Source organism: Mesoplodon mirus, assembly GCF_964341445.2.
Source record: "Mesoplodon mirus genome assembly, chromosome: 3".
Classification (NCBI taxonomy): Eukaryota; Metazoa; Chordata; class Mammalia; order Artiodactyla; family Ziphiidae; genus Mesoplodon; species Mesoplodon mirus.
The window spans coordinates 198832589-198856403 of record NC_138978.1 but is presented as its reverse complement, the minus strand read 5'-3'; the positions used below and the strand labels follow the sequence as shown (position 1 = coordinate 198856403).

The 23815-nt window shown below is 62.0% G+C and overlaps 1 protein-coding gene across 1 annotated transcript in view; it reads right to left on the bottom strand.

Annotated features, from left to right (window-relative positions):
• LGR6 (leucine rich repeat containing G protein-coupled receptor 6) overlaps positions 1-23814 on the bottom strand; it is a 97678-nt gene extending 73864 nt beyond the window's left edge. The window contains exon 1 of the mRNA XM_082615161.1: positions 23532-23814. Within this exon, the coding sequence (XP_082471287.1) occupies positions 23532-23731 (200 nt within the window). The 5' untranslated portion in view covers positions 23732-23814. The remainder of the gene's footprint in view (positions 1-23531) is intronic.
• Between the last annotated feature and the right edge of the window lies 1 nt (position 23815).

The window sequence follows — 23815 nt, the reverse complement described above, 5'->3', positions numbered from 1 at the left end:
AAGGACATTCCACAAAAACATTCTTTTGCTGCTCGACAATGCTCTGGGCCACCCCCATTCATGGATGACTTTTCCCAACGTCAAAGTAGTGCATCTGTCACCGAATACTGCACTGCTCATCCATCCTATGGACCAGGGAGTTATAGCGACTTTCAAGAAATATTATTTAGGTCACACTTTTTGTCAGGCAGTAAAGGTAAGTGACAAATCAGGAAGAACCTAGGGACAACTTTGGAAGGACTATAACATCTACAAGGCCATAAAAAACATTGACTTTGCATGGTGTGAGGGTATGGTGGTCACCATGAATGGGGTTTGGAAGAAACTTTGCCCACAGTTTGTTCATGATGTTTGTGGATTTGAGAAGGTAGATCAGAAGTCTGAAGGTCTTCAGCAACGTAGTGACCCTCAGTGAGAAGCGGGAGCTAGATCTGCAAGAGGACGAGTTCATTGAACTCCTTGCTGTGCAACATGAGGAGCTTACTGATGGAATTGGAGGCGCAGAGAAAGGATGAAGAGGGACAGGAGGAAGAAGAAGTAACTGAAGAGATTCACGACACAGGAAATGGCAGGGGGGTTTTCTTTATTTGAGGAAGCACTGTTAGTTTTTGAGGCCAGGACCGACCCAAACGTAGAATGATACACAAAGGCTGCAGCAAGCTACTCAGAATGCAATCCAGGGCTACCTTGTCATCTATGACGAGAAAACAAGAGCTACTACCCAGACATCACTGGATCGTTTTTTCAAGAGGGTGGATAGAACTGAATCCAGCGAGGAACCAGAACCTGTGCCATCAACGTCAGGCCTGAGTGAACTTGCAGCTTGCCCTCCATCTCCTGTTGCTGACGACCCTTCAGCTGTACCATCTCCCACCTCCTCCTCCTCCTCGAGTCAGTAACTGTTCCTGCCTGTTCCCTCGATGCCAGCCCCTGTAGGCCAGCTGTTGTACTGTAATATTGTCCTTTTCAAGGGACTGTACTGTAAGATTTAAAATGTCTTCTCTATTTTTTGTGTTTGTTTTTATGTATTGTATGTGTGTAAAGTGTTATAAACCTATTACCGTACAGTACTCTGTAGCCGGTTGGGTAAGTCGGGTACCTAGGCCAACTTTGCTGGACTTACAGACAAATAGGGTTTACAGACGCGCTCTCGGAACTGAACTTGTTCGTGCGGAGGGGACTTACTCTAATCCCATTTAATTCTCACAACAACCCCAAGGTGGATTCCAATGTTACCTCCACTTTACACTCAAGAAAACAAAGAGGAAAATGCTAAACATTTCTAATTTGAATAAGATTAAATCTGTTTTCAAGGGGGAAAAAAGAAAGCAAAGCGGAAAAGAGCGCTGAGGTCAACTCTCTCCTTGGTTTACCTGCCAGACCTCAGGCTTTCTTAATCTCTATGACCCTTAGTTCTTCATCCATAAAAATGGTTGAACACCACCAAACTCCTAGGGTCCTCGTAAGGATTAAATGAGCCAGGGCTTACAGACTGCCTAACAGAGCACACACATCAGTCCTGTCCCTCGGTGACCTGTGGGAAAGCGTCCCAGCCCAGCAGGCCTGGAGTAGGCAGAAGGGGTGACCTTAGCCTGCTGGTCCTGCCCCGCCCCAGCGTCTTCCTCCCAGTCCGCGCCGGGGAGCAGTGATGCTCGGGCTGCACATGTGAGTCTCGTACACTTGGAATCCCTCCTGTCTCAGACTCCTAACAGCTGCTTCTCACCTCCGCCAGCTCCCCCAGCCTGAGGGCACAGGGTGGACCCAGACCGGCCCACCGTGTGGCCGGGCACCACCCGCTGGCCTTCCTGCAGCTCCCTCCTCCCCACGGGTGCACGTTCCCTGCAAACCCCAGGGTCTCCATTTTCCACAAGAAACGCGTGTGACGTGTGTGCTGGAGATAGGGTGGGGGTCAGGGGTTCGAGGCCCAGCTCCAACCTATGAAAAGGCTGTTTAGGCTCCGGTGTTTTACCTCCAGTGAAGCCTGGCCTCTGGACGCTACATGCTCTGAGGAAGGAAGCCATCGAGGGCAGGTAGAGCCGAGGAACCGGCAGGCTCCCGTCCGGCTCCACATGAGGACCCAGGGTCCGGGCCGGGCCATCCCGGGCCTGCCCGTCCAGAAGGGGGGCCGGGCGAGCTGTGGCTGCTTGGCTGGCGGCCGCAGAGCCGCAGGGCACGCTGGACGGTGGCGGGAGGAGACGGTGCGGCCACGGGAGCTCAGGCCGCAGACCCTCCTGCCCGGCCCCGGGTCCGGTGCACGATCAGCCCGGCAGGAAAGGGTGAGGATCCACAAAAGCAGGAACCTCTGAACACGTACCCCGAGCATCTCTGGACGTGTCTCCACAGGCGCTCGCGGGCATGTGACTCAGGCCCCATCACTCAGCCGTCACCCCGGGGGCTGCACCTCAGAGGCTCTGATGTGGCTCCATGGCCCCCCCACAACGAGCAGCCTCATTGTTCTCCTTGGAGAGAAGGGAGCCTGCACCCCGCCCGCCCCGCATCCTGCCCGGGACAGCGCCCAGCCCAGCTGCAAGGCTCCGTGAGGGGCAGAAGGGAGCTCTGCCAACACTGCAGGAAAGGGCTAGGGCTGGCACCAAGGAAAGGGGGGCGGAGGGCGACGCGGGGCGGCGGAGGGCGACGCGGGGCGGCGGAGGGCGACGCGGGGCGGCGGAGGGCGACGCGGGGCGGCGGAGGGCGACGCGGGGCGGCGGAGGGCGACGCGGGGCGGCGGAGGGCGACGCGGGGCGGCGGAGGGCGACGCGGGGCGGCGGAGGGCGACGCGGGGCGGCGGAGGGCGACGCGGGGCGGCGGAGGGCGACGCGGGGCCGCGGAGGGCGACGCGGGGCCGCGGAGGGAGACGCGGGGCGGCGGTGGCTCCAAGCCCGGCCGCCGGCCTTGGGGACCAGGGGGCCGGCACGCGGGCCTCAGGAGGAACCTGCCCTCGGGAGCTCTGACCCGGGAGTCCGGTGGAGGTGGCGGTCCTGGGAGAGGTCACCCCGGGCGCCCAGCCGTCCTTGCCCGGACCAGGGCAGGCAGAGGGGCGCGGGCCGTGCGAACGTGTAAGCATTGCGAGTGTCAGGACTCGTGAGCCCCTGCAGCGCCTGTGAGGCACCGGGCATGCGTGTCGCGGGAGGGCACGTGTGTGTGTCTGTACACGTGCAAGTTTGGGTTGTATTCATGAGTCACAAGCATTCTCCAAGTATCCACGTTATCAAGACAGAATTTCTGTGGGAGAAACTCACCCGGCTTGCCCCCGCGGGTGGAAGTCTTTTCGGCTGTGACCTTGGGCGAGCGGGGCTCCGTCCCTGGCTGGGAGGGCGCGGGCTGCTCGGGGGGGCTGCTTGGGGCCCAGCTTGTGGGTGAGCTGGACACCGAGGCCTGGCCTCAAACTGCCCCACCGCTGCCGCCCTGTGAGCACTGCGAACGCACGCACGCGCACGCACGCACGCGCACGCACGCACGCATGCGTGCACGCACACACAGCTCTCCGGGACGGGCTTTGTGGGTTCCTGATCTACACAGTTACACAGAGAGGCCCCTTCGGAAGGGCACGCTTGGTTTAAGTCTGAACACTTTTGGACGCGAGGCACCATGTTTCGTGGTGGGCACTGCCCGCTGCATCTCTCAACTGCAGGGGCCAGAGGCTGGGTTGCAGCCCCACCCCGAGGCCTTTTCCCAGCAGCCCTTGGGGCACCCAGAGGGGCTCTGTTTGCTGGGCTGGACACAGCCATGGGCAGGGGGACAGAGAGGATCGATGAGCGAGGCTGGCAGCCCGAGCACAGGAAGCGTTCTCAGAGCTCGACCCTGTGTAGCAAGTGGACCACCAAGGAAGCCAGGAGAGGCGGCGGCGCCGTGGAGACCAGGAAGATGCTGGGGAACTGAGGGGCATAGAGCAGCAAGACACAAACCTGGACAGGGTGGGGGGTAGTAGGAGACCCGCCCCCAGGGCCATCTGGCTGACACCCAAGAGCCCTGGGGGATTTGTTCTGTTTGCATTTTTTCTATAAGGAGAAACAGCAGACGGCAAAGCCCCTGGGTCCTGCTGGGTGGGCCTGGGAGGACTGTCACCACCAGTTGGAAGAGAGACCAGGAAGCAGGGCCCATCTCTGCAGCCAAGTAAAGAGCGGCCAGAGTGACCGGGAGATGAGCCCCTGTCCCCAGGCATGGCTGTGCCCCAAGGCCACCTCTGTGAGGCCCTCCCAGCACCCGCCCCCACCCCCGGCAGAGCTGAGCATCGTCCTGTGTCCTACAGGGTTTTGTTCAAGCTCCCGCAGGGGCATTAGCTGGGGTCCTGCTGTGTGCCTGGTGCTGCCCTGCCCCCATCACCACCCAGCACAGCACTGATGAGCCCGTGGGCCTGGCCCTGCCGCGTGACACCTCCCAGCCTCTGTCTTCCCATCTGTGAAATAGGGATCACGATGTACTTGCCTCACGGGGGTTGGAGTGAGAATTACATGAGTCATTAAACTGTACGAGTTAGTAAAATAAACTCAGGGCTCGCTCAGCATGCCTTCTTACTAATGTCCTCACCAACTGAATTATGATGATCCGGACACAACGCCCCATGTGGCCAGGAGCTCCCTCAAGGCAAGGACTTACTCTCGGTTCCCTCTGCAGCCTCCAGGCCTGGGGGTACCTAGCACACAGGGGCTGCACTACACACCGAGTGAGTGACCACAGCCTTGCCCAGCCTCTTTGCCCATGGCTGGCAGCCCTGGCACTCAGAGGACACTGGCTGACCTCCTGTGTCACTAAGAGGCAGGTGACAGGAGAGAGGGCTCGGATCTGGGGTCAGGGGCCTGTTCCAGTCAGACCCACGTCACCCTTCCAGCCCCCCAGATTGCTGGTTTCCTTTCGGATGGGTGGCTGTGGGTTCCGAGTGCTGGGCTGGGGGGACATGGACGGCACGGGGCCAGCCCCAGGCCCAAGTTCGCAGTGTTGCTGGGGAGGGTTGTTTATCACAGAGCGATGAACCCCGCATTTGTACCCTGCTCCCTGGTCACCAACTGCTCCCGCCGCCGCTCTCCCCGTTGGGTTCCAAACTGTCCGTCCGGACTCAGAAGGGTGAGGGCAAAGAGAGATGGCCTTGGGGGCAGAAAGAGGGGTACGTGGGACGCAGGCGGGTCTGGAACGGAAGGCGCCGAAGACGGGGTTGGGGGGGGCTCGCCATGCACACAGGACCGGCCAAGCGCCTTGGGGCTTCTGCATCCCTGCCCGCTGCGCAGCGCTGGGAGCATCTGCCAGTTACTGTGACTGCCCAGAACCCCTGCGCTTCCAGACTCCCCTGAATGGCGTCTGTGCTCCTTCAGTCAAGAGGGGAGACAGACACAGAGGGGGACCCAGCTCCCGAGGCCCCACGCCAGCTGATGGAATGGGGGCTAGAACTGTGTCTCCTGAAACCAGCGCCTGGACGGCACGTCTTCCTCCGTCAGCTGACTCCTTATCAGGGGGACTGGTACTGGCTGTCTTCTTGGAGGCTCCTAACTAGTCGACACAGAGTTCTCTTAGATTTCTGCAATTTTCACAAATTTCCCAACAAAGGAGTGGCCCCAACCAGGGCAAAAGCATCCACCATCACACACGCAACAGCACAACCTGAGGCTCACAGGCCTTGCACAAACCCCTGTGTGAGAACAACACTGTAGTCTTAAATGGAAGGGCTACTGCTTGATTCTGCCCTGTCTTGGCTCCCCTGTTTGTGAGGACATCTCCAGCCTGGCTGGGGGGGCCGGAGGGCTTGAGAAGGAGGCAGGCAGCGTGGGGGATGGGAAGACAGATGCCGACGGGGAGGGTTGGCACCTGACTCGGGGGTCACTGGGGTCCCCATGGTTTCTAAGCCAAGACCAGGCTTGTGCAGGTCAGAGGGAACCAGGGAGAGATGGGAAACCCAGAGCGCCATCAGGTGCCCCGGTCAATTCATGCGGGCGGGGGGCACAAAGCAAGGGAAGGGGACATTCCTAAACGTCCTGTGAGAGGGGAAAGGTAGGGTTTTTTAGCCCTGGGCTGTAAGACCACAGGAGACAGGGAATGCCACTCACAGTATTGTGATACTTCATCTATGGATTTGTCTCCTCAAGCTGATGGCAGTGAAAGGAGACCAGGGCCAGGAGAGATGCCTCCCACTCAAGGATGCTGCATTCGGGAAATGGAGGTCTGGCACCAACTTCAGACCAAATCCTTGTTTCCACCTTCTGCTTCTTGGAAAAGGGAAAGTGCCAGCTGGAACACCAGGTCGAGGGTGTGGGTGCCCGGCTTGGGTGAGGGAGGGCGGCCTCGGAGGTGGAGAGGGTCCCGGGCCTGCCCTGCCCCTCAACCCTGCAAGGGAACCCCTTTGTTGGGGAGCCAGCCGCCTCAGGCTAAGGGGACTCCGCTGCTCTGCCAGGCAAAGTGGCCAAGCTGGGATGGTCCCAGAGCCCCTGCCCTGATCAGAGGTATTTCCCCTGGCCCAGTGGTTGGTCCTAACCCTCCGAGCCATGCTGTGCAGGCCGGCCCTCCACCAAGCCCAGAGCAGGCGAAGGCACCGCAGAGCGAAGATGGGACAGGCTGCCTGTGTGTCTGCTTCCCCTGCGTGGGTCCCTGCTGCCTGCCCAGCCGAGCCCCACACGCGGAGAGGCCGGAGGGCGGTCCTGGGCCCAGTCAGGGCTGCTGCGTGCAGCCCACGAGCACAACGGGCCGAGGCTCTGGGAGCCGCATGGCTGGCTCTGCCCGTCTCCTCTGGAGATGGTCCAGACCTCCACCGCCCGTACTGACCGTTCACATTTCAAGTCACTGAAAGTAAATCAGAGGGAAACTTCGGTTCCTCGGCTGCGCTGGCTACATGTGGCTACGACGTGCGTATCCTTGGGTGTGTCCTTGGGGTCCTATCAGCAGCACCCGGACAGCCCTGCAGTTGGCCTGGGCTGTTTCCTTCCCGGCTCTGCCGCCTGCCAGCTGTGTGACACGGGGCAAGTGACTTCGCCTCTCTCTGCCGCGGCTCCTCCCTGGTAAAAGCACTTTGCCAGCATCCGGCACTCGGAGACCAACCCGCCGCCAGGGCTGCCGCTCACCGTGGCCCAGCTCACATGCCTCCACCCTCCAGCCTCTCACGCCACCGCCCAGCCATGTGTCATTCAACCAGCATTTAGTAAGCGCCTACTGAACACCAGGCACTGTGCCAGGTGCTGAGCTGCCGGGTCCAACAATGAGGGGTTCCTGCCCTCCGAGCCCAGTCAGGTGGGACAGTGACAAAAGTGGGCGGTGACGAGGGCTGGGCCCGGGGCTGGATGTTATATGCCTGGGACTGACCTCTGACCTCTGCGGGCTCCGTAGACACTGTCATTGCCCGGCGGGGCTGGTCCCCACACGGCGGTGGCCAGGCACCGGCCTCGTCACACACAGTATCGAGGGCCGTTTCCTATGCAGCACAGAGGGGCGGGCTCCCCACATGGCGGCCCTGGCTGGGATCGACCTGGAGCCGAGGGTCCAAAGCAACTGCTCCGGGACTCGGTCCCGCCAAGCTCAGTGCCCTCCACTCACCGGCGTCCTTCCAGCCCTGCTCTGACCTCTGCTCCTCCGCCTCGGGGTGTGGAGGTGCGAGGGCAGGAGTTCTGTCCTCCCTGTGGGCCTGGAGCCCCTCAGAGAGGAGGGCGGGGACGTCCCAGGGGATCAGAGCTCCCCAGGGCGCCCAGGAGCAGGGAGCAGGGGCCATGGCCGGAAGACCGCGGCAGCCCTGGGGTGGGAGTGAGTGCGCTTTGTGTGCGGAGCTGCCCGCAGCCAGCCCTGGCCCTGTTTGTTTGGCTGAAGCTCTGTCCTGCAGCCTTTATTTCACCAGATAAAGAGGTGGGTGTGCCTGGGGGGAAAACGGGAGTGGGCCCTCTATTCAGAGTCGCCCCCCACCCAGCTGGAAGCCTTCCTCTCACCTCAGGACCCCTTGCCCCCTTCTCATCCCGGCAGCTGCCCTCGCCCAGCCGCCACCCTCGCCCAGCCTCGCCCATCACGGCCAGATGGTGCCCTCGACTCTCAGCTTGAATGTAGCAGGAAAGAGCGGACGCTGGGCATTCAGAGAATCTAAGAGCCACCTTTGCCGGGACGGACCCGTTGTACAGACGCGGCTCAGGAAAGGAAGGCCCCTCCGAGGCCACCGTCCCGGGTCCGGCCCCCTCCGTTTGGGTGCCTTCTGTTGGCTCTGGCACATCCTTGGCCTCATTTAGTCTAATCCTTTTATCAGGCCGGGAGTGAAGCCTTCTTTATCCCCTTTTAAGTGAAGAAAGGGAGACTTGGAAATATCAAGTTACTGCCCGTCTAGTCACAGTAAGTGGCAGAGCCAACCCTGCGGGGTTGGTTCTGTTGAGCCCGGCTGGGTCCCAGCCCGCCCGAGGCTGAAAGGTGTGGCAGTGGGGTGGCAGCTCGGGAACAAAGGAGGGGATTAGGAGGGCCTCTTTGTCCCGATCCCCCCTCCCACACCCTCCCCCCCCCCCCCCCCCCGCCAGGACCGCTCCCTCCTCCAAGTTCACCTGGTTGGGCGCACCCTGCTCTCTCTGCCCAGGGACGTCCCGCCCGCCTGCAGAGCCTCACCTGTCCCTCCCATCAGCCCCTGAGGCCCCGATGCCTGGTCCCGGGGCGTTTCCTGCCACGTTCCGTGCAGCTGGTCACCTTCGTCCTCCCCTCTGGTGGGCATGCCGACAACCCGCCCTCTTCCCCAGCCCCACCTGTCTGGTTCATGGACTTGTAGGAAGACTAAACCACGGTCCCCACTAGCATCCCCACCCAGGGAGAAGTCCTGCCTGAGGTCCAGCCTTGCGGCCTCGTGCTGCGGTTGCACTGACCTTCTCCCCCGGGGAAAGTAGCCTGTGGGCTCTGGGGCCAGACTGCCGGGTCTGACCTTGGCCCGACCACTTCCCAGCTGCTTGATGTCAGCAAGTTGCCTTTCCTCTCTGTGCCTTAGTTTCTGCACCTACAGATGTTATTCAATAGCCCCTCTTCAGGGAATTGCTATGCAGGGGGTCAGCCCTGCCCACCGGGCATGCAGCATCCCGCCCTCACCAGCATTCACCCCAGGGCCTTCATCTGGAGAAGCAGCTCTGCAAGGTTCCATCAGAGAGGGGGTAGGGAGGGCATTCTGGGTCAGCCCTGCCCTTAGGAGACACCAGCGGCTGCTTCTCTCTGCAGCCTCCAAAGTGTGCCACCTTCTCATCCTCTCATCTTCTCATCTTTGATCTTCTGATCTCTGGCCAGGGTCCCCAGCCAAAGGCATTCCTGTCTCCTGGCCTCCTCCAAGGAGAGGCAAAGGGCTGGGTGCCTCCCGGTCCCCTGGGCTCCCTCCTCCCTGTGCTGTGGGTGTAGCCAGGACTCCCACAGAGGCCCTGGGACCAGGATATAGCCCGGTCCCTTTGGGGAATGTCTGAGGGGAGAAGGGTCACAGGGATGGGCCGCCACTGGGCGTGGTGCCCCGGGCCGGACACTGCTGGAAAGGTGCCTTCAGCTTAGTTCCTGCTCCCAACACCCATGTGCAGAGCTGAGCCAAGCACAGGTGGTGTGTGTCCCCACGTGCACACAGGGAAGGAGGCGGCACACCCTGCCCTCAGGATGCCAGTCTGAGGACACCTTCAGACCACAGGCACAGCTGAACAGAGCTGAGGACGTTAGTGTCAGAGGAATCCCATGCCTGAGGACCAGGACACAGTCAGGGAGGGCTTCCTAGAGCAAGGCCAGGAGGGACAGGGTAGCCCTGAGAAAGTGGCTTGACAGAGTTTTGCAAAGGGTGGGCCTGGGCTGGGCTGCTTAGGGCCACAGCGAGAGATGCTGCAGTGGGCCGAAGAGTGGCCTTCAAAGAGATGTACCCAACTCCTGATCCCTGGGACCTGTGTGCCTGATCTGACTTGGAAAGGGTCTTTGCAGTGAAATTCAGTGAAAGATCTTAAAATGGAGGAGCTTCTGGGTGGGCCCTGAATCCAATGACAAGTGCCCCTAGAAGAGACACAGAGACACACGCAGAGCAGGCAGTGACGAGGCGACTGGTGCTGGTTGGAGTGATGCAGCCACGAGCCCGGGAGCCGGCAGCCCCGGAGCTAGAGGAGGCTGTGGTGGATGAGGCCCCTCTGACACCTGGATTCCACAAGAGAGTCATTCCTGCCGTGTTAAACCACCTGGTTTGTGGAGCCACTGGAAGTGATGCAGGGAGCAGGGACCACAGGCCCCTCCCACACCTCCCCCCGCCCCGCCCCGGGAAACACACTCGCACCCCTGAGCTGCCTCTAGGATCCACTGTGACCCCAAGATTCCACTCCTGGGTGTCCGTGCTCACCAGACACCCATCCAGAGCTGCTCACGGCAGCTCCACCTGTAAGGCCCCAAACTGGAGGGCCTGTCCGCATGGCCCGTGTCCTCCCGCAGTGAGGACCGGGCAGCAGTGGGAGTAGCATGCATGGATCTTCAAACGTGGCGAGGGGGAGGGGCAGACACAGCAGCACTCCGTCCTGGTAAAGTCTAAACACAGGCAAAAGGTGCCGGGGCTGCTGAAGCCAGGGCCGGGGTTGTCCGGGGGGTGTGGTGGCGGGGGGAGACCGGGAGAGGCGGTCGACGCTGTTTCTTGGCCTGGGTGCTGGTTGCGCAAGTGTACTCAGCTTGTGGAAATTTACCAGGACACACTTGCCACATGTACTCTCTTCTTAAATAAAAATGAGTTTAAAAAATCAGGGGCCGGGGTGGGGGGGCTCATTCTGAAAGTCCTCCGTGAACCTGGAGTCGGCTAAGGGCTCCCTCTGGATTTCCTGGTTCTACTTCCCAGCCTTTACCTTGTGGGACTGAAATTGGATGTGCGTTTCCGTGTGTCTTTTCACCTCACTCATCTGTGCATCCCCTGGCATACAGTAGGTGCTCAATAAACACCTGCTGAGATTTGCTGCACAGCCAAGGGCACGGTGCTCTCAGACTCGCCCCAGAGGTCCCTGGCCATCAGTCCCAGCGCCCTGGGTCATCCCAGGATCCAGTAGGACACACCCTCCCCACTGCTGCCCCCTCCCCTGTACCTGTCCCCACCCAGCACGTGCAGGGTGGTACCTTCTGACCCACCAGCCTGAAATCTCTCCCGACACAGACTCGGACCTTCAGAGCCAGGCACATAGTGCAGACTCGAGGACCAGCAGCCTCGGGTCCCTAGAGCGCTCTCTCCATCCAAGCCTGCATACCTTTCTTTGTCTTAGCTTGTTGGAAACTGGATGGAAACCTTCAAAAGAGGTTTTCTTTGTAAAGAAAGGGTAAAGAGAATGACTAGGAAAGGCAAAAGCTTCTCAGTGGCAGGTTTATGCAGCAGACGTCTCACTCTCACGAAACCCAGGCCGGCCAACTGGCAGCTTAAGTCCCGGCTCCGTCCTCACAGCAGCCGTCTGGGTGGACGCCACACCTCGGGCCTGCCGTAGAGCCAGGCCAGCACGGACCCCAGGTGCGAGGGCTGCCCTCCCACCCAGCCTGTCTCTCAGGGGAGCACATCTGCTCTCGGCCACCACACCTCCCGCTGCTACCATTCACTTCTTCATTCACTGCTTCACTCATCCCAGCAATGTTTTTGAGCACCCCGTGCAAGGGTGATACCAGCCCTGCTTTCCTGGGGCTGCCAGCCTGGTTGGGAAACAGACGAGTGAACAGGAGTTAGACCCAGGGGGGCTGCGTCCTAGGGCAGAGACGGGAAATTTCCCGGAAAAAGAGAAGTCTCAGTCGGCCCCTCGCATCCTAAATCAAGCTCATGTTTCCCGGGCTGCAGGCTTCTTGCCTGAAGCCATTTCTTAACCACATCCTTGCAGTAAATCACAGTGATAGTCACGGGGCGCCACCTAAGTACAAATTAGGTAAAAGCAAAATCCCGGGCGGGGCGGGGCAGGGGTGCAGGGAGTGGCTGGCCAGCTGATGGTCTGACTTATTCCAAGGAGAAGCTGGAGGTTGGTGCTGGGCACACTTTAAAATGCAGATGTGGCCCCAGCAGGTCTGGGGTGGGGTGTGAGCCTTTGCACTCCAGATGCGTCCCCAGAGGAGGAATGCTGCTGGTCTGGTGGGGACCACGCGTTGAGTAAAAGGCTTTAGGATATCCAAGGCACTAGATGGGGTAAATCGCCTTTACTCAACCCCTCAAAACTACTTTTTCAATCACTTTTTTGCTAAGTATTGAGCAGACTGACCCATGGAGACATCCAGCTGTGGCCTGGCCTGGACAAGGATGGCCGGCGGAGGGGCCGGCAGAGGCTGGGATCCTGCCCTGCTCCTCTCTCCAACCCCGCCACGTCCCACGCAGTGGGGCCTCCAGGCGTGGTGGTTGGCTGCAGGCAGGTGGGCTGCCTGCAATGCCACGAGATTCCCACACGGGGCAGGCCCAGGCCTTCAGCCTCCTCAGCAGCAGGACCACCCAGCACCCCCGTCTCCAGGATCCCTGGGACCACCCAGCACCCCCGTCTCCAGGATCCCTGGGACCACCCAGCACCCCCGTCACCAGGATCCCTGGGACCACCCAGCACCCCGGTCTCCAGGATCGCTGGGACCACCTCCAAGGTCGCCTCTCCAGGCCAGCTGCACCCCCCACCCGGTGCCTCCAGGGCCAACAAAGCAGGGGGTAGCTGCCCCTCTCCCCTCTGAGGAGAACAAGAAGGAAGCTGGAGGTATCATAGCAGGAGGGTAGAGGGACAGCAAACTCCTGGGGTGTCAACTGTACAGCCAGCAGAGGGGGGGCACTGATCTGTCACGGGGGGCGCAGCCAGGCAGGGGCAGGAGCTGCCACAGGACTCCAGGAGGGCCCCCAGACCCAGCTTCCAAACCCACCCCTGGCATTCCGCTCTGCCCACTGCACCGCACAGGCTCCGGGGTGACCTCAGCACAGGGCAGGCCAGGGTCCGGGGAGCCCAGTACTGCGCAGCCCCACTCCCCATGCTCAGCAGGGACCTGGGCCCACAGCACAGTGCCTTTGCACCCCCCCTTCCCTGAGCCAGTGTGGGTGGTGAGGCTGATGCTTTCTGGCAGGTGGGAGCAGGGCAGGCGCAGGGGGTCACCCTGGGCTTCTGCATTCAGAGCAGGGGAGATGGCGCGACGCAAGGGCTGGTGTGGCGTCGACGGGCGGCAGGGCAGGCTCGGGGTGGGGGTGGGGGTCCTCCTTCTGCTGGCTGCAGGTGGTTAACGCGGGGCCTTATTCTGGCTGGGCGCACAGCACCGGGATCTCAGGTCTCGCTGGGGGACGCTGCACCTCTTGGGGACCGGGGCCCCTCCCTCACCTCGGCCTCACTCGCACCCGTCCTCCCACTCCGTCCCCTCTGCTTCTACAGTCTTCTGGGACGCAGAACTACCAACCCAGCAGAAGACAGGCCCAGAGACCAGAGGACTTGTCAACAAGCTCTCAGCAAGCTGGGGGCAAAGACAGAATGGGAGGCCGGGGCGTCCTGACTCCAATCCCACTGAGCAGAGAGGCGCCCAAAGCTGCAGCCGAAACCGGAGGAGGGCCCCATCGACACCCCCGTTCCTCCCGACCGTGCAGCCCTGAGTGTACACGCCAGAGAACACCGCCGCCGCAGTGGGGGGGACCCGGGAGGGGAGGGGCCGAGCTGGCAGGGGTCTGCAGGGTGGCGTCAGGGTGGGGGGACTCGCACAGCCACTTACTGAGTCCTTGTCTCCCCCTCGTTTGTGGTGGAGAATTGTCAGTGTAATACCAGTGCCCAGCACAGCCGGGCGCTCCTAAGTACACACTTAATAAACTGTGGCATAAATAAGACCACGGCAAGTGGCTGCCGTGTGTCAGACACCCTTCCAAGCGCTTCTGCATGTTAACTCGTTCACCGTCACCCGACCCCACCCTGTTCGCACGGAGGCCTTGCCCACTGGAGCCCGACAGCTGGCCGGTTCGCAGAAGCGGGGGGGTGCGGGGCTCCCCCAAGCACAGCAGCCCATGGTCCCCACCCGGCAGATGCCACTCGCAGGCCAAGGAGCCCCCGCAGCGATGCCCACTCGGCTGCGTCTGGACAGGGGCTGCCTCCACGCGTGGCATCCCTCAGAAGGGGCGCTCGCCCCATCCTCCAGCCTGTCCTGCCCGAGGTCATGGCTCATCGTGACCCTGGGAACAGAAGCAGTGGATCCTGCGGTCAGGATCCAGGGCACGAGCACGGAGGACGGGACTCCCTTCATTTACCAACACCTGGGATGGGAGGCAGGTCGAGACCCTCATTCTACAAACGGGCAGGAGCCGCGCAAAACAAGAATGAGGCCCTTGTTCAAACACCAGTAAGACCTTTGAGGTGGCGACAGCAGGGCGCTAGCCCAGGATGGCTCCGGAGGCCGGAAGGAGCACGTCCAGGGGCCAGCCTGGCGGAGGGGCGGCCCAGGTCCCAAGCTCAGCAGCGCTGGGTGGTCATTGTGCTGGGACACCAGGTCCTGAGTCTGCCCCGAGGTTCCCGAGGGCCGGACGGCCTGTCCCCATTCGCTCCGGCTTTTGTCCTTGACAGTGGTCCTCCCAGCCTCCCAATCAGCATCCACCACAAAGGCACGGGATTCGCTTACGGCCCTTGCTGCCTCGGGGCCCACAGCCCCAGACACTCGATCCACCTCTCGGTCCACAACACCCACCCGGTTGCCCCAGACCTGAGCTGGGGGAGGGGAGGATGAGGGCAGTTCCTGTAAGTGCAGCTCATGCCCCGTCCAGGGCGCCCCCTGCAGGTGGAGACCCAAGCCGGGTGGGGGCGTGTGTGTCTGTGTGTGAGTGTGTGTGTATGTATGTGTGTGTGTCTGTCTCTGTCTGTGTGTGTGAGTCCGTATCTATGTGAGTCTGTGTGTCTCTGTGTATGTGTCTCTATGTGTCTGTGTGTGAGTCTATGTCTGTCTGTGTGTATGTATGTGTGTGTGTGTGTGCGTGTGTGTGAAGGGAGGTGTGACATCCTGAGGAGAAGTGCGCCAGGAGTGAAGTCCTGCCTGTCTGAAGGGGAAGGCCTGGCCCCTCCCTGAGACCCACCCCCCCATATGAGAGACATCAACAGCCTAAATCAATGAGGCAGGTGGACAGACGGACAAACAAATGGGCGCCCCCTGAGCAGACATGGGCGGTGATGCAGCCTGGTAGTACTCAGGAAGGGGACACACCCCCAGTGTCAGCTCTCCGTCCCCCAAGCAGGGCCTGCTCGACACAAGCTTCCTTGGGGGAGGTGGGGGAGACGACCGCCTGCCTTGCAGTGACTCCCCCAGGGCCTGCACGGGGGCGGTGGTCAGGCATGGGCTTTGCCCCTCCGTCCCCGCCCCCCGCCGCTCCTGCTCTGGACCTGCCTGCCGCAGCGTCACCCCCCCACAGGCTGCGTGACGTGTGCCCCGGTCTCACTTCCCCCGAGTCCCCCTGCCTCATCTGAGCGGGGAGCAGTCCAGCCCCACAAGGCTGGATGCAGAGAAAGCCTTCAGGTCAGAGTCCGGGCAGACGGGGATGTTCAGTCCCCATCCGTGAATGAACGAGTAAGTGAAGGTCTGCTTCCACCACAGCCGGGGGTGGGGGCGGGCAAGGGCTTTACCTCTGACCAGTGGCCAATGGGCCGGGGCTGGGGGCTGCAGCACAAGTGAGAGACGTCTGCAGAATGCGCACAGGCGCTCACGGCACGTGGGGCTTAGCCACCGGGACGTACTGCCCTGCGTGCCAGGAGCGTGAAGCAGATCTGGACTCAGACAGGTCACCTGGGGAGGCGTCTGTCCCTCCTACAGGAAGTGTAAGAGGCCCTTGGTGGTGGCTGTCTTTGATGCTTCCAGGAGGGACAGGGGGTGATTCAAACTTGCAAATTGCTCAGGGCATTGGAATAAAACTTGACGTTCCTGGTGCCTATAGGCCCCTAAGAAAGCAATGCACTGGGCTGGGGTGTACATGGGGACGCTAGACCCCCTTTGCACCTCCGCTCCCCGTCCCTCCAAGAGGCCATGTGCCCCGGCTCTGAGCCTGGGACCAAGTCCAAATCCCTGACACCCTGCCCGTTGCGCCATCTGGACACCCCCAGGGCCGCCCACCTCCTCCAGCACCCCAAAGGCCAACGGGGAGGGGAGAGGCCAGGGGCTTGTTCCAAATCTGACTCTCTGGTCTTGCTCCCAGCAAAGCCCCGGCCGCAGAGTTGCGGGAGGACCAGGGTGCTGAGGGTCTGCCTCAGCTTCTCACCCCAGTGCCCCCGGGAGGCCGGTGGGCGACGGCACTGAGCTGGGCAACTCCCCCCATCCATGGGACCGAAGGAGATGGAGGCCAAGTAGAGGGGCAGCACCAGGGCCAAGACCCGACCCTTCCCGCTGGCCAGGGGTACAGCAAGCTTTCCCACCACAGCAGGGCCTCCGGGTCTGCGTGTGCCAGGGGCCCCCAGCCTGGCCAGATGCTGCCTGGAGAGGCTGGACGATTTACCCCAGCTGCCGAACGCCTTGAATCGCTGTCGGTTTTTTTTCTTTTTTTAACGTGCCCTGAGGAGAAAAAGGCAGAAAGCCCTGCTCTGGAAGGTCCTGCCTCGGGAGGGACAGCCGAGGCCGTGGACAGCAGGCCAGCTACCCTTCCCCCTCCCAGGCTCGTCCCCTCCTCCCCCCAGAGGGCCTGCCCTGCCCGCGACCGACCCGTGTGAATCTCCCTTCCACCAGGGCTCAGGCTAGGCCTCTCCCCTCCACCCCCAGGGCCTTCCCCGACCAGCCCGTCCTCTCACTCTTCCGAGGCCCCGACCCCGCAGCTGGTCCCCCGACGCACCCCCGAGTCCACCAGCTCCGGAGGCCACAGCGGGCAGGAGGGATAGGGGCCACCACTGACTCTTCCCGAGAAAGGAAAGCAACAGGCTCTAAGGGGCTGCTCCAGAATCCCTGGTCTGCCCCACGAGGCAGCATGTGGTTAGGAGGCGGCGGCGGCGGCGGCTGAAATCCCAGCGTCAGCAAGCGCCGCTGGCGGCCTTCACGCGCTCCCGAGCAAGGGGCTCGGTCTCCTCACCTGTAACGTGGGGATGAAGCTGGGGCCTCCCTCAGGGGTTTACACGCTTAAATGGAGGCAGTGAATGCCGACTGTTACCCTGACAGGTTAAGGCAGCGCCACCAGCGTGATGGCAGCTGCCCAGGTACATCTGCAGGGCTCCAAGAATGGGCCTTCCCAAGACTTACTGTTTTCCCAAAGAAACTTCTGGACTTCCTGGGAAAGTGCAACCAGGAAGGCATTTCCACCACCCGCTGGAGCAGAGAGGGGAGACAGAAAGCCCGGCGCGAGCTGCTTCCCCGGCCCCAGCCCCAGGCTCTACATCTCACAGGTACTCAGAGGGGACCCCGATCCCCAGGCCGTGGAGCGCTCAGGGTACAAGCCTCCCTTGCTGGCTCTGAGGAGGAAGCAGGTAGCGGCAGGAAATGGGACCCAAAGGAGACCACGGCTCCTGAGGCTCTGGTCGCGGGGCAGCCAGGGGCAGCCCCCGCCTGCCACCGCCAGCCCACCCGGGACCCACGCTGGCAGGGCTCTGGGGGGCGCGGTGCCAACCGCAAGCTCTCCTCCCCACCGTGTCCTTCTGCTGCTTCCAAAATAACTCTCTGCTCTCTGCCCAGGTTTGGCCTCTTGGGTGATTTTCTTCTCCTGAGACCTGTTCTCCCATGTCTGAGGTGGGAAGAGAGGCCTGAGTTACTAGAAATTGGGGACCACCCCCTTTTACCAAGGGGCTAGTCAGCACAGAGGGGCTCCTACAGTTCTGAGAGCCCCCAAGTCAGCAAATCCGTCTCCATTTGGCTCAAGGAACTTGTCTTTTCCAACGTGGAGGCCGAGGGTTGGAAATTTCTCCCGCACTCCCGTCCCTTGTACCTTCCCAAGGGGCCCAGAGCCCTGCTCCTAAGGTCACACAGCCGTTAGGGTCCTTACAGCCCCTCAGGGCGTGTCCCAGGGCAGAAGGGAGCCAGATGCCTCGGCCGTCCACACCCAGCTTTCCTTGTGCTGCACCGGAGAACCCGCTCTTTCCACGGAACTCGGTTTCTGGGGAGAAGCTGGACTCTCCAGACAGGAGTCACCTGGAAGTCCAGACTTCTCCTCTCGGAAGAGTCCTCACAGGTGCCAGGCTGGCCCATCTCCTCCAGGGAACCCTGTGAGAATGGTCACTTCCTCCATCACCCCGCCCCCATCCCCATCAGGAGCCCAAGAGCAGAATGGGCTCCAGGGAAGGTCATTTCCCTGAAGGTCAGTGGGAGGGGGCTTGATTAATAAGAAGGAGGGAGGGAGGGAGGGAGGGAGGAAGGGAAGAAAGAATGAAGGGGGCTTCCCTGGTGGCTTAGTGGTTAAGAATCTGTCTGCCAATGCAGGGGACACAGGTTCGAGCCCTGGTTTGGGAAGATCCCACATGCCGTGGAGCAACTAAGCCCCTTGCACCACAACTACTGAGCCTGCGCTCTAGAGCCTGTGTGCCACAACTACTGAGCCCGTGTGCCACAACTACTGAAGCCAGCGCTCCTAGAGCCTGTGCTCCGCAACGGGAGAGGCCACCGCGGTGAGAGGCCCACGCACCGCCACCACAACGAAGAGTAGCCCCCACTCGTCGCAGCTAGAGAAAGCCCACGTGCACAACAAAGACCCAATGCAGCCAAAAATAAATAAATAATAAAATAAAGTAAGTAAATTTTTAAAAAGGAAGGGAGGGAGGGAGGGAGGGGAGGGGGAGGGGAGGGGGAGGGGAGGGGAGGGGAAGGAAGGAGGGGAGGGGAGGGGAGGGGAGGGGAGGGGAGGGGAAGGAGGGAGGGGAGGGGAGGGGGAGGGGAAAGGGGAAAGGAGGAGGGAGGGAGGGAGGGAGGGGAGAGGGAGGGAGGGGAGGGGAGGGGGGAGGGGGAGGGGAGGGGAGGGGAGGGGAGGGGAGGGGAGGGGAAGGAAGGAGGGGAGAGGAGGGGAGGGGAAGGAGGGAGGGGAGGGGAGGGGAGGGGAAGGAGGGAGGGGAGGGGAGGGGAGGGGGAGGGGAAAGGGGAAAGGAGGAGGGAGGGAGGGAGGGGAGGGGGAGGGGAAGGAGGGAAGGGGAGGGGAGGGGATGGAGGGGGAAGGGGGAGGGGGGAAGGTGGGAAGGGGAGGGAGGGGGGAAGGTGGGAAGGGGAGGGAGGGGGGAAGGTGGGAAGGGGAGGGAGGGGGGAAGGTGGGAAGGGGAGGGAGGGGGGAGGGAGGGGGAGGAAAGGCAGCCCAATGGGGCTCCAGAACTTAGACTCTGTCTCCCTAAGTCTGCGCCCATCACAGGCAGTTCTGTTACCCCTCCCGGGCCTCAGTAGGTCCTTTGCAGTCGAGGGTTGAGAAAAACAGCACCCATGGTCAACGTTTTAAAGCAGACACAAGGCTTTGCCCTTTTGTCCCGTGGCTCCTCCTACCACCCTTCCCAGTGAATGCTGTCGGCGTTTCCATTCTCAACATGAAGAAAGAGAAACTTTGGAGCGAATGAGTGGCGGCCAGAGGACGCGCAGCCCATCAACCGAAGTGCACCGCGCCCGCCCTGCCTGCTGCCTGGTGGGCACGGTCTGCGCGGAAGCCGTCGGGTCGAGCTCTTGGAAGGGGAGAGGCGGGGCTGGCAGGACGGGCCAGGCGACTTTGCTCTGAGCCGGGCTTTCTTCTCCTCTGCCCGCCGCCCACCCGCTGAGCCCGCACCGCTGCTGCCAGAGCCCAGAGGTTTCCTTTTTCTTTTGCCCGGGGCTGCTTCCTGCCTTTCTTTTGAACTGGGGTGTTGGCTCCCCAACACGCTCGCCCTCCTCCAGCGACACCCCCCACCGGGCCTGCCCTGTACGTAATGGGCCAACTTCCCCCCACCCCGGCTCTGCTTCAGAGGAAGGCTGGCACCCAGTCCCTAGGGGACCCTCCTCCTGGAGCAGCTCCCACTGTCCCCGGGGGAGGTCCTGCACCAGGACGGGAGGCTCAGAGCCGATCTCTCCTGCGTCTCCGGCCCTGCTTCTCAACAAAACCTGTGCGCATAGTGGTCTGGAAATGTTCTGGCACGGGCTGTGGGTTAGAACTCAAACCCCGAGTTTGTGGGGTGGGGAGAAGCTCAGGCTCTTAGAATCTTTTAGAAAAGGACACTGAGGCCTGGCCCGGAAAGGGCGGCCTCCAAGGTCCAGAATGAGAAGAGGCCCATGGATCTCCCAGACGCAGCCGGCAAGGCCGCTGTCCTCCCTGGAGCCACATGTTTCTCTGCTTCTTCAGACGACAGGCCCTGCAGGGACCAGCCGCTGCCCTGGGGGGGCGGCTGGGGTATCCCACCCGTTGCTGCCTCAGCCCCCTGGAAGCTCTGCGTCCGCACCAGCCAGGAGAAAACTAAAGCCTCTCCAGGCCCCGGAGGGCTCCTCCCGGCTCCCTGCAGCCACTCTCTCCTCTCTCCTCTCTCCTCCCGTCCCGCACTTCCCACAGTGCTAGCCCCCACCTCCTCCTCCAGGAAAACCTCCTTGACTAACACTTCTTGGCCCCAGTCACCCTAATACCAACACCGCTAACTCTGGGCTCTTCTTCCCAAGGGCCCGACACCGTGCCACACCCTCCACGAACGCTGCCTCAGTGAATGCAGACAACAGCCCTGGGCGGCAGGCGCGAGCTCCGTTTACAGGTGAGGAAACTGGCCCAGGTCACCAGCTCGTGATGACTGCCGTCCTGCTCTGCTGTGACCAGCACCTGTGCCGGGACCACCACTCTCCCCGGCACCCTGCCTCCGTCTCATCACCCCCAGGCAGAGATGAGCAGGATGCAAACTACCCAGAATCTACACACACACCGCATCTGACCTTTCACCAAGGTCAGCGGTCGCCACAGCAGCCTTCCAGGGACTAAGGTCCCAAGGAGGCAGTGAGCTGCCTGACGGGGGTCGCAGAGTGGGGGCCCCCCTTCGCCCCGGCGGCAGAAGGTGATGGAAATGGGTGCTGAGGGGTCAGTGCAAGCGAACGAGCCTCAGGCCTTCTACAAGCAGCTCGGCCCGCCCACTCACTTCCTGTCTCTGCTCAACTTTGGGGGCAAAGGAGGGACTCAGAATACTACCCAGATTCTCCAAGTCAGGGACAGCCCTGGGTATTGCCAATAACACATGTATATCTCTGTCCCCTCGCTGTGTGGACGTGGGACGGGATAGAGCAAGGGCCGCCCCACCTTCCGGGTGCCCCAGAGCCGGGGGTCCTTGTCTCCCAGGTGAGTTCCAGGGAGGACATCCAAACCCCCACGAGCCTCACTGAGACCACGGGTTGGAGAGAGGCCAAGGGCCTGTCGGTGTTTGGCGTCGGTCCCTTCAACCCAGTCAGCCGGGCATCCGACCCTGAGGGAGTGTCGTCTTTGCAGGTAAGGGTAGAGCAGAGACGCAGTGGGACCGAGAGGGCGGGGCAGCGGTGGACATTCTTTGCACTGGCTGGGTGTCTCCTGGAGCCCGGAGTTCCTTGGTGCCCCCTACGGCTCCGTCTCTGGCACCTTCTGAAGGTCTTCAAGGGCACCCTCTGACCGGCCGCCCCCCGTACATCCACGTGTTCTCACCTGACCTTTCACCTTCTCCTCCATGTCAGGAAGACGCGTGTCCACTCCCTCCCACCCCATCCCCAGTGTTCACAGCTGGCTGGACCCCGAGCCCCACCCGGAGCAGCCAAGCACTGACTGAGGCCAGCACCCTGCGGTCGCCTCCCCTCGTCCCGCCACAGTCTGTCCCCTTGGGTTCTGCGCTCACCCTGGGCGCCGTTTTCCTCCCGTGTGAGGGTCCAGGCACTGCTCGTTATGTGTCAGGCACTGAGCCGGGGAGTTTACATGACACGTTGCCTCACTCAGTCTGCCCACCACCCACTTGTCCCCACGTACAGACGAAGACCCCGAGGCTCAGAGGACTTGGGTGACTCCGTCGGGGGCAGAGCTAGGAAGGGGCCAGGGCTTGGGTGGCCCAGACGAGAGGCCCTGCGGGCCCCAGCATCCGATGAAAGTGTGGGCCATCCTCGGCCAGAGCTGGGCCACTTGGGGCTGGACTGGCATATCCTCACTTTGCTGATGAGGGAAGGGGGCGGCCCTCACGCCCACCCTTCCTCGGCGCGTTTGTGCCTGGGCCACTCTCCAGAGAGGCAGAGAAAGGAGGCCCACCGCCCTGCAGAGACACTCCACTCACCACCCAGACAAGACCGTGCGTGGCCAAGGGGAACCCTGCGTCTTCCCCTCCCTGCAACATTCCAGGGCCTGCTGCTAAGGTCCCCAGGCCGCGTGGGACCCTCCCTACTGCCCTGGGACGTACAGGCTGAGTCCTGGGAGAGAGGGGCTTTCTCAGGCCCCAGGGAGACTCAGGGTCGGCTCAGAAAACCCCAAATGCAGACGTGACAGTGCCAGGGGAACTGTGACGAGACGGTGGGGACAACCCTCCAGCAGGGTGGATTCTGACGGCGACACTATCCTCTTTTCCCCAAGTCTTCCTGAGAAAGGATGGGTCTGGGGAAGGAGGTGGGACCAGTGAGGCCCTCAGCCTGAAAAAGGGAACTTTCTCCTGCTTCCCCAGAGAAAGGCTCCAAAGAAGTCATTTCCAAATTATTTTTAGCCACAGAGCCCTGTCTTCAAATGAGACAATGTCCTACCCATGTCACCCACACACATGTAAAACAGCTAAAGGGGAGCTACCCTGGTCCCATAGAGTTCAACAAATACTTGCCTGACTCTAAAAACTAGCTCCTGCTTCCTCAGAGCCCCCAGGCCCTGGAGCCCAAAGCCGCAAAGCTCCGGGACCCCACCTCCGGGACAGATGGCCCAGACTCTCCTCCTCCGAGAAGAGGTCATGGAGGCCCAGGCGGGGCTGAGCCAGGAAGGTTTCCTCTCCCCAGAGCAGGGGGGAGGCAGGTGGTCTGGAGTGTGCGCTCACTCCCTCCTCCTGCCCAGGTGGCCAGGCCAGAGCCCCCAGCCCTCAAGCCCTGAGGGGCCGCTGCCCCCAGTAGGGTCCCCTTCACACATCATCTCACCCCAACTCAGACTCTAAAAACAGCTCTCTGGTTTTCAGCTTGGCACTGCCCACAAATTAGTGTCTCCAACACGGCCTCTTGGGACGTGACTTCAGGGAGGGCCCTGGGGAGCCAGAGGCCTCAGTGGAGGGAGATGGAGCCAGCAGGGTCCGTCTTGGAGGAGACGAGAGTGGCTTAGTGCCCTCTCCTGGCTTCTGGGACCCCAGCAAGGCCACCCAGCTCGAGTGACTGCTCCGCTCTCCTTGCCCCGGCTGGGGACAGACAACCTTTCCCCCCACGGGGCCCCTCCCCTCTCCTCCACTGAGTCCCGGCCACCATCCTGGGTGCTGCTCTGCAGGAGACGAAACCAGCAAGAGGAGAAGGAGCAGCAGTGTGGGCCCCTCTGCTCAGGGCCCGGAGACCCACCTCTCACCTAGCCTGGGCTCCCACCATGAAGCCCCGAGACAGGGGCCAACTGGGAACCGGTCAGGGAAGCCCGGCCTCACCACTCGCCTGGCCTTCAGCCTGGGACCGTTCTCCCTGCCACGGCCCCGTAGTCCAGGACGGGGCAGAAGATGCCTGGGCCTCGGAGCTCCAGCTGCACAGGTGCCCCAGACTGAGGCCGGCCCGGCCAGCGCGCAGCCAGGCGGCCTCAGGAAGAAGCGCGTGGTACTCACAGGTAAGCCGTCAGGGGGTCCAGGTCCCCCGGCACCGCAGAGAGCCCGCGCTCAGAGCAGTCGGCCGACAGCATGATGCCGTCCTCGTGGCAGCGGCAGGGGGCCGGGCAGGCGGGCTGCGGTCCAGGCTGGGGGGCGCACGGGGAGGCGCAGAGTGCGGCGCAGAGCCAGAGAGCGCGGAGCCCGGGTGCGCTGGGCATCGCGGCGGCCGGGAGGGCGGCGGGCAGCGGTGGCGCACAGTCAGAGCGGAGCAGGCATCGCTGCACGGTTTTCACTCCTGGGTT